Genomic DNA, 13,095 nt, shown 5'->3' with positions numbered 1-13,095 from the left:
ACACTCGATCCCCACATCCAGATCATCGATAAAGATATTGAACAGGAGTGGAGACTGGATCCAACACTGAGCCCTGGGGAACACCACTGGTGACCAGAGGCCAAATGGATGCATTCACCTGCACCTCTGGACTTGGCCATCCTGCCAGTTCTTAACCCAGCAAAGAGTCCACCTGTCCAGCTTCTCCAGGAGAATGCTGTGGGAGACAGTATCAAAGGTTTTCCTGAGGTCCAAGTAAACAACATTCACAGCCTTTTCCTCATCCACTAGGCCAATCACCTGGTCATAAAAGGAGATTAGGTTGGTCAGGCAGGACCTGCCTCTCCTAAACCTGTTCTGGCCGGTTCTGATCCCTTAGTTGTCCTGTGTGGGCCTTGTGATTGCACCCAAGATGATCTGTTCCATAACCTTGCTGGGCACCAAGGTCAGACTGGCAGGCTCTTCTTGTCCTTCTTGTGGACCACCAAAATGGTGCTTGTTTTTTCTGAACAGACTTGTAGAATAACTGGAAGTATCTGCAAATCTTCAACAGAAGTGTTTTTCTTGTTAATTAGGCAGGTTAGATGTAGGAAGCAGGTATCCAGACTGTGGACTGTCACAGAAAAACAGGAAGCTGCTGCGTAATTTTTCTAGCATTAGCACTGGTGAAACATTCTTTTTCTGAATCCCGTGAGTTTGTCAAAACCAATTTCCTGTGTTGATGTTGGGGTGAGGAAACAGCCAGCCTGGAAGCTACAGAAAAATTAGGAAATTTTAAAAAGCGTAAACTTTTTATTTACCTGAAGTGACAGATATTGTCTGAAATGTGAAAAGAAATGTGGGGCAAAAAAAAAAAAGTACTTGGCTATATTTTTTTTTTCTGTTCTCTGCATTTTCTCTCTATTTATATATTCTGGAAAATGTATGTCTAGTAAATAATTTTCTAAGATTTTTTTTCTTCTGCCACTTCTCTTCCAGCCCCACTGTTCAGAGCATGTTGTTTGTGTGCCAGGTTGCATCTCGGAGTCACTGTACTGGTTGAGTTCAAGGATGCATCCAGACAAGTATCTGATTCCCTAGGTTCATTACACCCAGCTCCAGAAACTCAGGTTTTGTGTCTAGGTTCAACTTGAGTCAATAGGAAAGAGTTCAGTAACACCACCACATGGATTATAGAAAGTTAGAGCTAGCAGATGAAAGGCAACACCGGGTAACAGGACTAATATTGCAGGACTGCTTCTGAGATGTGGTGAATCACCCTCTGTCTCCCTCCACGAAGAGAGAGGCAGGCACCTAAAATAAAGAGAGATTAACCCAGGCCCTAGTAGTGCCTCATGAGGATGCTGAACAAGAGGTTATAAGAATTAAAAAAACTTGAAGCAACCTCTTTTGAAGCTGTAATTTTTGAAACCCTCTCAGTTTCATCCTGTGCGGAATCTGTACTTGGAGTTGCTCTGCATTTGACATGTTAATTCTTCTGGGACTTTCTCTAGTTTCTTAACGTGTGAACTTTTGGCAGCCCCACCTTCTGCTACCAATGGTTTTAGCCCTCAATTTGGTACTACATAAAAAGGAGCTTCCTTTGTTTTTAGTTGTGCCCCCTGATAAGCTCCCTCCTACTTTCCTGCTGTAGTAACTCTTTGCTCACTGTGGCTGCTTTTCTGGTTGCCGTGCAGAGCTCCAGCAATGGAAGAAGCTTTTTACTGTCTTTAGGTGAAGTCAAATATGAACCACAAGCTAAGTGCCTCATTCTGTGTTCTGAGGGCAGTCTTGAACATCTCCAGCTGCACTTTTTTGGCTGAGTCCTTTGCCTGCCAGTTGTGTTCTCCTGGCAAAGGGTGAGCAAGATGGGTTTCATCCTCTTTGTACCTCCATGCAAAGTATTGCCTGGCAGAGCTGGGCAAAGATCTGCCACTACTCTAAGAGCAGGCAGGACCCCTTTCCCCAGGCCTTGATGGAAAATTCCCGAGGGGAAGATTTTGTGTGAGCTTTTTTGTGTTGCTGTTTTTATTCAGACCACTGCAGGTTTTTTTTTTAAAGTGCTTAACTTCTGAGCAGTGAACTTTAGCCTCATCATATGTGGGTTTGGAGGAGATCTGGTGAGCATCAACATATGAACACCTGTCCTTTCCTTCCTCTCCTAGGATTTTAGATAATGGGCTGTGTGCAATGTAAGGATAAAGAGGCAACAAAACTGACTGACGAGAGGGATGGCAGTTTAACTCAAAGCTCAGGCTACCGCTATGGGACAGATCCTACTCCACAGCACTATCCTAGCTTTGGTGTGACTTCAATCCCAAACTACAACAACTTCCATGCCACAGGAGGCCAAGGACTGACCGTGTTTGGTGGAGTCAACTCCTCCTCTCATACAGGGACGCTGCGTACAAGAGGAGGAACAGGTGAGTTTGAAAGTCTTATTTTAGTTCTCGTAGTGTCAATCCTGCATCTACAGCAGAGGCCTGACTGTCTCAGCATGTTGCTTTTGGGAAGAGTCGTTTCTTTAAATAGTGCAAAGAATTGAAGTAGGGTGGAGCTGGGTCTTCCCCCCTACCTTTGCTCACTTGCAGGTTCACGTGGGGATGAGAAATTATGTATACATGCCAAATTTGGCTAACTGCCTCTTCCCTCTACCAGGGAATGGAAAGTGTGGGCTGAGCCACCTCAAGTAGTTGAATACTTGGCATGGCTATGTCTAAACTTTCTCTTCAGCCCCTTGGCCTGTTTGGGATCCTGTGACTGTACAGAATGAAGGAGGTGGAGTGCCCACTGGCTGCATAAGACCAGAGAGATGAGAATTGTTCAGAAAGTAGGAGTGTTCAGTTTGGTTTGCTCCTCAGCAACTGGAGCAGCTTGCCTGTGGCTTAGCTACATAATCTCTTGAGGTTCCTTTCCCTCCTGTCTTTTGTGATGGAGTATAACCCACCTGTCTTTTTCTTTAGGTGTAACTCTTTTTGTGGCGCTTTATGACTATGAAGCAAGAACAGAAGATGACTTGAGTTTTCACAAAGGAGAAAAATTTCAGATACTTAACAGCTCGTAAGTTTTAGGCTTGGGAATCTGCTTTTTAATAGTTTCAAACTTGTAATGTTTACAATAATGTTTACTTATGTTATTAATGTTTGCTTATGTTATTAGCCAGATCCGATGTTGGATATTGAGGTGTGGAGGGGGTTTACTCTATGCTTACTTGTCCTTGCATTTAGTGCCCTTCTGCAAAGTGCTCTATTGTTGGGGAAAAAATCTTCAACCACATGCAGCTTTACTTAAAAAAATGTGTTAGATTGTGTGATTTACTTACATTTTACAGTAACCCCACATTCATAACTGAGACTACCAGCTCTGTACTTTACCAGTAGCCACAGAGGTTCTGCAAGGCATGTACTAACACTTTTTCCAATCTGCTGCAAGTATTCCTACACAGAAATGAGCTAAAAACTGATTCACAGAAGAGTAGTTATCGAGACTCACATGCCAAGTTTAAAAGCATTTTTGTCCTTTTAAAGGTAGGTGATGCAGTCAGAACATGGTAGGAAGTTCTGTTGCCATTGTACTGTTGCATCTGACATGAAAACCACATTTCCATCCTGGAAATCATCCACTTAAAATTAATTTTATCAACTGCCCATAGAAAAAAAATCCCTTAGCAATTTAAAAATAACTTCTAAAACTCACTGTGCTACTGACCTATATCTGAACATCTTGTAATTCTTGGCTAAGAGCATAAAGTGGCAGGCTCTGTGTTATGTTCACTACTGCTATCATGTTGAGGTAAAAATGGGTTAACAACCAAGCGTGTCACTTTCTTAAGGTTTTGTGATACTGGTCTTCTCTTTTTTTCTTACAATATGAGGCAAGTGAGGCAAATTCACCCCTGGTGCAACTCCTGTTAATTTTAATATAGCAACTGCAGGGTTGGAATTGGCTCAACACGCATTGAAGTTTAAAAAAAATCAGGTAATTCTGTGGAATATTTCATGACGCTAAAGAGCTTTGATGTAGATGAAAGCACAGAAACTTCAGTTATGACTTGTGGAGGGAACAGCAGTTTAAAACCTTTCTGCTTCTAAATTAGCAATTGGAAACGAACCCTTTTTTATGATCCATTTTTGTTCACATTGCCTTGTACTTTCCTAACCTTGCACAAACTATGCCATAACTTGGAACAAGAGGTTCCACACATTATAAACACCTTGTACATGCCAGTTGGTGAAATCTGGGGGTGCTCACCAGGACTTGAAGAGCAATCATCCTTTGAGTTGGTGAGACAGAGAGATTCCCCTTCATGTCGGCAGCTGCAGTGCATGCATTTTGATGCAGGTAATTGCTGCCTGGAAGAAAGTTTTCTAAGAAAGGAAAAAAATCCAAGCATCCATTGATTTTCCTGTAGGATTACAGAAGCTCAGTTCCTATCATAGTCAGGTCTATTTGCTTGTAAACATGGACCTAACCACACCCCTGGAGTAGTGACAGCCAGAATGGGAATCTCCAGAAAGCTGCTTTTCTGTGAGAATGCTTCCTCTCTCCACTTACATCAGGAATTATATGAAGTAAGCCCATTCTTAAAGCACCTGCCAGTGCTGCTTGCAAATAGAAAGCATATATGTGGTTTGTCTGGGATTTTTGAATTTTTCTTCAGCTCTCAACAAATGAAATTTGGTTTGTGCTTTGGAGTAAACATTCAGCGCAATACCTGAAATGACATACAGGGGGTATCCCTGTGATTTGGATTCGGAAATTTTACTAAAGGCAGTCTGGGCCAAAGAGGTAGCTGTAGAGTGGAGTGGTTCAGAGCACAGCCTGACTTTGGGGCTTTGAAACACTGGGCCATCCCCAGCATTCCCTCCACCACACCCTGCCTGGCCCCATTGACTAGCTGCCTCCTACCTCAGCTGCAGGTTTAAAATTAAGAGCTGTGAAAAACGCCTGCATTCCTCCTCCTTTCTGGCAGTGCTTTGAGAGATGTAAGCTTCTCTGTCAAAGCAGAGGGGGTTGTTCCTGGTGTTGTGATCATCTACGGGACTGCTTTTTTCCTCCCTAGATACGACAAAATACCTCCATCTAGTGGACTCTCTGCACCGTAAGGAGAATAAATGGAATGGTACAATTTATCAAGCTCAGTATGGCGTAATGCCTCAAATATTCTACAGCAGCATATGGGAGAAGGGTTAGCACTTCAGCCGGTAATATTAGAGACACAAACAAAAAGGGCCATTTGCCTGACATGCTGATGCACACAGGGTGTATTAAAATAGTGTCAACTGCCAGTCTCTACAAAAACTGTCTGCTCTTCATGTTTCTGGAACTGTAAAATTGGAAGCATCTCCTTTCTGACTAGTCACATCTGTTTTCTAGTTGTTTTCCGTAGAGTTCATGCTCCTTTAAACTGTTAAATAAAGTAAGTTGAAATGTTAAAGTAGGAATTCCCCTTGACACAACCTTTCCTTCCAGTAATAGCTTAGACTGTGTTTTCTGTAACTGCTTGCTTCCAGAAGAGGCTGAATTCTCTGGCCACATTTGATAATAGTATTTTATTCAGTGAGCAAGTCTCTGGTTTACAGAGAAGAGAACTGAGAAAGAGTTTCTAAACAGAAAAGAGCATGCTTATTAGTAGCGCTAGGAGTTAAACACTGGTGGATCTGGTGCTGAGAATGAAATACAAATTGCTAAATCCCAAATCATTGCATCTTGCAAAAAGCTGAGAAATAAACTTCTCTTAAAGCCGCACATCCTGCAGGAATGCACATTCTCTGAAAGGCAGCACCATGTCCCCACTCTGTGCACCAGCGTAAGACAAAAATTCATGCTGAGCCTACAGAATGCTGCCTTAAGATGGTCCTGCATGAGCCTCTTCACACTTAAATGTTGTAGAAGAAGAGGGTTTTTTACGTATTTGAAAATGCAGCCTAGTCCTTTGCTACTTCAGCTACCTCCTCCAGGTGGCCAGCAGAGGGAATCTGGACAATGAAGTGTGATCCGTAAGGGCCATCTAAAATGCCATGTTGATAGATGGCTTTTTGATATCTTTGGGTTTCAGATTAATTATGCTCATAGAAGTTTAAAATTAGCAGTGAACGTGACATTGTGTTGTGGTTTAACCTCAGAGAGCAACTCAGCCCCACACAGCCACTCACTCACTTCTCCTGTGGTTGGATCAGGGAGAGAATCAGAAGGGTAAAAGTGAGAAAGCTCATGGGTTGAGATAAAGGCAGTTTAACAGGTAAAGCAGAAGTCATGCACAGAAGCCAAGCAAAACAAGGAATTCATTCACAGCTTCCCATGGGCACACAGGTGTTCAGCCATCCCTGGGAAAGCAGGGTTCCATCATGCCTTACTGTGACTTGGGAAGGCAAACGCCATCACTCCAAACCCCTTTTTATCTTCTTCTTCCCCAGCTTTACATGCTGAGCATGATGCCATATGTTCTGGAATACCCCTGTGGTCAGTTGGAGTCAGCTCTCCCGGCTGTGTCCCCTCACACACATCCGTGCACACCCCACCCCCTCTCTGGTCGGGTGTGAGGCTGAAAAGGCCGTGACACTGTAGGAATGCTGCTCAGCAGTAATGAAAACATCCCTGCCTTATCAACACTGTTTCCAGCACAAATCCAAAACATAGTCCCATACCAGCTACTTTGAGGAAAATTAACTCCATCCCAGCCAAAACCAGCACACAGCATTCATTTTGGCAATTTTCCTATTAGCTCTCTCAAGGGTCTGTATTAGAATAATTGCTATGGATACAGTTTTCAATATCCTAGTCCAAATCCAGCCCTCACCAAACCCGATTACACTGGGCTGTTCTGCCTCTTCGTGCCATTATGCTACGTCTGGAAGGCTACAGTACTAATCACTGCTGCAGTAATTATAGGTGTAAAGATATACGTGTATTATTTGGGTTTAGATGCAGACAGCTCTCTCAGAAGCCCGCCAGTGATAAAGAGATGAGCTGCTGTGGCTTCTTACAGCCGTGCAGTTTTGGGTGCTGTTAATGAAGTCAGATCATTGTCTTTACAGCTGTGTCTTGCTCTCACTTCTCCTCCTCACCTCTGTTTCCCCAGGGAAGGAGACTGGTGGGAGGCCCGTTCCTTGACAACAGGCGAAACTGGTTACATTCCCAGTAATTATGTGGCTCCAGTCGATTCCATCCAAGCAGAGGAGTATGTTTTCTTTTTTTTGTTCTAAAGACCCATTAGTGCTGTATTAGAAGGTGGTGTGAGGAGTTGGTTTTGATTGATTGCAGCGATTTTTCAAATGACTTACATTATATTTATTTCAGTTCTTAACTGCACTGATAAATAATTAGGTAATTAGTAACAAAAGAAGCACAAGCTCAGTGCTTTTTCAATGTCAAAACAAAGGAAGAAAACCTAAAGGAACACAGGTCTGCTTCCTTTTTTCAAGTGTCAGCTAATTTCAAGCTTTAACCAAAAGGTGCCCTTGCTTTTCCTGAACCATCTTGTAAAAATATTTTGAGTCAATTAGTGTGCAAACTGTCCATTAGAGAGGGCACATTGTATCAACAAATACAAGTCCTAGGATAGGTAGGATGTCCACAATGCATACACAAGGCTGCCTGATGAGGACCTGTGTGTGCAAAGAAAAGGAGTGATGTGTGTATTCACATTATTTCCAATATAAAGGATACAGTGGAGGAGTTTATAGAGCTGAGCAGGTACTACTGGAGTCTGTACTTCATGTGGTCCTTGGCTGATTGTGAAACAATACAAAAACGTTGCTGCAGGAAAGAAAAAAGGCTGTAACTCTGAAAGCCTCGTATAGAACCACAGAGAGGTTGAATCTCGTCCTGCTACTGAGGTTTTATAGCTGTGCTGCAACAAAAATACTGAGTACTAGTAAATCACTATGTAAGTCAAATATGTAGTTGATAGCAGCATCTGTAAAAATACTGCTCTTAGGCAGCAACACAGTTCTCTGCTCTCTTCCTTGTGTATACCCTCCACCCACCACGTCTTGGTCTCTGTTTGTCCAAGTCTGGCCTTTATTGTAGGACACCAAACATTCTCAGCACCTACTGATTATGGGCTGAATGCAAAGAGCTACTGCCCAACACAAGGAACATCTACTACATGGTTTGTCACATTGGCTTTGCAGCATGATGAAAGAGACACAGTACAACAAAAATGGTCGACGGTATCTGAGTAACCACAGTTTCCACACGAAATCGTCTCCCTGTCTGGGCTTTGTTACGCTACTTAGTAATGCTGTGTAGCATTTGTCTCACTATTTCTGATGTTTCCCTAAGGTGGTACTTTGGCAAGCTTGGCCGAAAAGATGCCGAGAGGCAGCTGCTGTCGTTTGGAAACCCCAGAGGTACCTTCCTGATCCGGGAAAGTGAAACTACCAAAGGTAGGTTGGGCAACGGTATTCTGACTAGGAATGAGAAGGTAGTATGGAAAAAATTGTGCTGTGTGAAATACTGTTTTCAGTGGTATGAAGGTAGAGATAAGTATCATTTTGCATATATTTGTGTTAGGGAATTGGTTGTCTGGATATCCTAGGTCATAGGGTGAGTGTTCAAAGTAGAGAACAACCAAAGTACAACTCATGCTCAACCCATGGTATCTCCAGTGCAAGCTGCATGGTGTGATTCTTTGAAATGCTCAATCCTTGGGGGGAACAAAAAAAAGGAGAAAAAAAAATTATGCAGTAGTTTTAAATTCACATATTAACACGGGAAAGATTTGAATATACTTCTAATTAATATATTCATAAAGTATTAAACTGTATCCATTCTGTTGAAGTCAAGTGGAAGGATGTATTCTCCTCCTTCCCTCTAAAAATATTGGAGGAGTTCCAGTTTTCTTGGCGGGTGCTATTTTTGCTTTTACGTTTTGCTCACAGGGCCTGTCAAAATCTTCTTCAGAAGCTTCACATGTATGAAAAGATCTTTCTAACTCATACAACTGTTGAGCAGAAAACCTGCAACTAAGTAAAAACAAACCTGGCCATTTCTTAATTACCCAACAACCCAAAACAAAAGCTGTGGGAGGCATAAGTCACTAGAATTAATTCCATATACGTTCTGTAGTCTAATGATGGTTCACGTAATTAAAGCACTGACTTGTCAGTGCTTTGATCAGAGCACACTATCAGCTAGGCTCAGCATGCAAAATGGCTGGAGTCATGGCTAGTGAAGGGGCTTAAAGAAGAGAAGCAGTACTTCCACTCTTCTCTCCCTGACTTATCTTCAGATGCTGCATTCAATCATCTAAAATTGTAGGTTTTGCATTTTTGCCTCCTGCAGTAGCTGGATTCTCCCTTTGCTGCCTATAACTCTGAAGGCTGTTTTTGATACAAAATCTGAATAGACTTGCTGTTGTTTCAGGCAGACAATTTCTTGTCACCCCACAGCTTCGTCGTGCTTCCTGTAGTAGTGAGGCTCTCTCACCAGGAGCAAGACAGGCTCTAACTTGCTCTTTTCTGCAAATAGGCTCCACCTGTTTTTTTTCACCAACAGTTGCTATGATGTGTGTGAGGAGCAGGACTTCATCCCACTCTGTGCCAAGTTTAAAAACTCACTCACATGCAGCCATGGATCCTAAAAACAAACACAACACTGTTTCTCTAAACCACACTATCAGTTTAGTCTGGTTTCCCCGGTTTTGTACAGTGATAGGGGATCTGTTTTGCAGCACTGTTTACTTAGCTAAGTCAGCTTAAATTAGAAATTTTTCTGATATCTTGTGAGACACAAAAACATTGGGGAAATGTAGTAATCCATCATGGGTGGACTTAGAGCAGCAAGTTTAATTTCTCTGCCTTCGAACTTAAGGCTTTCTACATCTTCAAGCAGAGTTTGCATCAGAGCTACAGGGAAAAAATAAATGTGCATTTTTTTTGTAAAAAATGCCTGTTTCCCTTCTTATCCTTGTGGTGTTTGAGTATGTTGTTAGAGGAAAACAGAGAGCTTGTTCAAGAGAGAAAAAAATCGACTGGGTGGGTTTAAATGGTTTGTTCTGCCGTAAGTCTTCTCAAAATGCCTTACCCCAACTAGTCATGGGCTTGAGGCAGGAATTGTTTTGTGACCTAGAATTGTCCCTTCTGCTTTAAATAATAACAATAATAAAATTAATCAGGATCATCTTAGAAGTATCATCATGATTTCAACATGAATTTAACCTCCCTTGATCATGGTTGCCTTCTCTTCTTACTTTCAAAATAAATCATATGGAGCTAGCTTTTCATTTTTTCAATGCCTGACTACCCAAGTACTTCATCAGCTCTTGTCTGTATAATCCTTCACCTGGTTTCAATCTCCACCTTTCAAGACTGTCTGGTTTTAGTTGTTTGGCTTTTTAAAAAAAAATCATTAGTGTGATATATTGTAATGCTGTATTTCTGTCCCGAATTTTTATTATTTATATCTCTTATATTTCAATTTATCATCAGATGATAATGAATAGTATAGATAACCAACAGCCTAAATAAATGAATAATGAAATCCATCTTGGTTCTTGTTTATGTCCAGATTTGAACTAAAGCTCCAGTCCTGCAACTTGATCTGAGGTCAGAGGGGGTCCACAGAGGGCCACCCACACAGCTCCAATTGCAAACCTGGAGCCACAGATTGTTTACATTTTCCTAAAGAATCTAAAATAGTGACCAGATAGGCAGGGAGCGTGACTAAAGAAAATACAGCTGCTGCCAGTGGATCAAAACTCAAAAATGCGGAGGTGGAGAAGACTGCCTGGAAAATTCTGAAAGGAGGCTGACAAGTACAGCCCAGAGTGGTGGTACAAAGCATGCACAAGATGTGCTTGCAAATCACCAAAAAGCTTTGAACTCCTAGTTGAGAGAGATGTATTGTACTGACTCAGGGGGAGAACCTCTTCAGAAAACTGTCCTAAACAAATGGTATTTTTCTACACTTAGAAATCATAGATTCACAGCAAGGCTTGAGTTGGAAGGGACCTTAAAGATCATCTAGTTCCAACCCCACCAAAATAAATACATAAAAGTAAAAAAAAAAAAAAAATAGGAAAGAGAGAGACATAAAACAACCCTTGACACTCCTTTAAGAGTGTCTCCCATTCAAATAAACCAGAATCATCTGTTTAAGTGCTGGCTCTTTTCCTCCTATATAGGGGACAAACAACGGGGAATTTGAGAAGTCCTTGGAGTCATGGTGGAGACATTTTGCTCACTGCAGCTGCCTCGGGGATGAGCCCCCCACCAGTGCAACCTGTTGCTGGTTAATGTGGTCAGGGAGGCTTCTTCCTGAGGATACATCAAGAAAGACACCTCACACTGGGACCACCTATCATGTGCAAAACTGTGACTGGTGGTTTTCCTTTCCTGCCCTTACAGCTGACATGGTTACCAGTGAAAGCAGCAGAGGCTCCAGAAGGAGGACCTTCCTGAGATCTCTGCAGCTGCCAGTTACCTCTTCTCCTTTTAATGTCTAAATTCCCTTGAGTATACAAAATATTTGTCTGAGCCATGAGTGAAAACTTGTTTTCTTCGCTCTCTTTGAAATGGGCCACGTTTTTGTTCAGATGCTGCGTTATGCTGTAAAAAAGTGGCTTTGCTTTTGGCACTGTAGAACACCAACATGTGTGCCACTGGATGTAAAATAGGACTGTCCTCCAAAGTAAGACACCTGAACGTGCAGGTCTCCACATCGGTGGCTGAGCTTTTTTCCCCACAGTCAGCAGGAAGCCGGGGCTCTGTTCAGCTGCCTGTGATGCAGACACAAGTGCCCACACTGGTATTACACCACAGTGCCATAACACTCATGGAAACTGGGCTGGGATTCAGCTGCCCTCAGAGCACCAGAGGCTTATGTATGGGCATATAAATCAAGCCCCCAGCCCACCTACAGACTGCCACCACTGCACCTAAAATTGAATTCAGCCTATCAACGGAGGTTCCTTTACCTGGCTGTGAGCATCCAGAGCCATTTGAAATGCCTGCAGGGCATCCACATGGCTGGAAGAATGTGACAGCCTGTGGGAGAACTGCCTAGCAGCATGTCCTGAGGCATCTCACATGGCACTTAATCCATGTGCTTGGGCATCTGAATCCCACTAGTAAGCTCTAAAGCCCCACATGGATTTGGGAAGTTAAACATGAAGTTCTTGTGGATCAGCTGGTGTTCAGTCTTGGTGTAGTATTACCTTCCAAAGACTGTGGCATACAAGGTATGCTTATTTGGTTGGTTAATGTTTATAAAGAAGTTTGGCATCCATCCAGGTGACAACACTACCCACATATAAAGCCATTATCTCCAGAGCTTCCTATGAAAATCTTGATATTTACCACCCACTGGCATTTACATGAAGTGTAGTATTTGCAGTGTAACCTGACACTTAGAATAGGAAGTCAGTTAAACAGCCTGGAGCAGTAAATGTTAAAATGTGAGTTTTCATTTACACAGAAGTCCCAGTTTCTTTCTTGAACATTGTGAAAGGGACATGGTGTGAACATCCCAGGATTTCTCTGACACTTATCTCATTGTGTTAGATTAATTTGCTCCTTTGCAGGACACAGTGAGCTTTTTGGAAGGAATTTCTCTTTCACTTTGTAACAACTGACCAGGAAACCAAAGTCTTTGTGACTAAAAGCTAATTACAATTTTATTTCTCCTTTGCTTGGAACAGGTGCCTATTCCCTGTCTATTCGAGACTGGGATGATATGAAAGGAGATCATGTCAAACATTATAAGATTCGTAAACTTGACAATGGTGGATATTATATCACAACTCGGGCACAATTTGAAACTCTTCAGCAGCTGGTTCAGCATTACTCAGGTAATTTTTCAGATAATACATGGCACTCTGAAGTATTTTAAAACAAAAGTGTTTGCTGCTGAGCTGATGTATGTGTAAGATGCCTTAAAGAGTCATTTGATCTATGACTCTTGCTTGTTGTAATGCATCTTCTGTTATCCCTTTCCCATTACAGTTATAAATGTCTTTGAGTGCCGTTCACAGGATACAGCAGCAGAGCTTTTAAAACCTAACACTTTACTGAGCTAAAGGTTTTGTCAGCTCTCCCTCTTCTAAGCAAACAGAATTACTGAATTTGACTTGCACATCTCCAAGCATGAATTCCCTGTGAACAAGCAAGTGCTAAATATGTGCCATTTTGCAGC

General features: G+C 42.2%; 1 protein-coding gene across 5 annotated transcripts in view; it reads left to right on the top strand.

Annotated features, from left to right (window-relative positions):
* FYN (FYN proto-oncogene, Src family tyrosine kinase) overlaps nt 1–13,095 on the top strand; it is a 137,476-nt gene that overhangs the window by 96,063 nt on the left and 28,318 nt on the right. For all 5 annotated transcript variants that reach the window (XM_042016949.1, XM_042016951.1, XM_042016947.1 and 2 more), the window contains 5 exons: nt 2,124–2,381; nt 2,922–3,018; nt 7,040–7,138; nt 8,245–8,348; nt 12,602–12,751. In XM_042016949.1, coding sequence (XP_041872883.1) covers nt 2,135–2,381; nt 2,922–3,018; nt 7,040–7,138; nt 8,245–8,348; nt 12,602–12,751 — 697 coding nt within the window. In that variant the 5' untranslated portion in view covers nt 2,124–2,134. The remainder of the gene's footprint in view (nt 1–2,123; nt 2,382–2,921; nt 3,019–7,039; nt 7,139–8,244; nt 8,349–12,601; nt 12,752–13,095) is intronic.

The sequence above is a fragment of the Corvus kubaryi genome, unplaced genomic scaffold (assembly GCF_017639235.1).
Source record: "Corvus kubaryi isolate FWS band 111438036 unplaced genomic scaffold, C.kubaryi_AGA036_p1.0 split3-73, whole genome shotgun sequence".
Lineage (NCBI taxonomy): Eukaryota > Metazoa > Chordata > Aves > Passeriformes > Corvidae > Corvus > Corvus kubaryi.
Note: the sequence above shows the minus strand (reverse complement) of the source record. Positions and strands in the feature narration are given on the sequence as shown.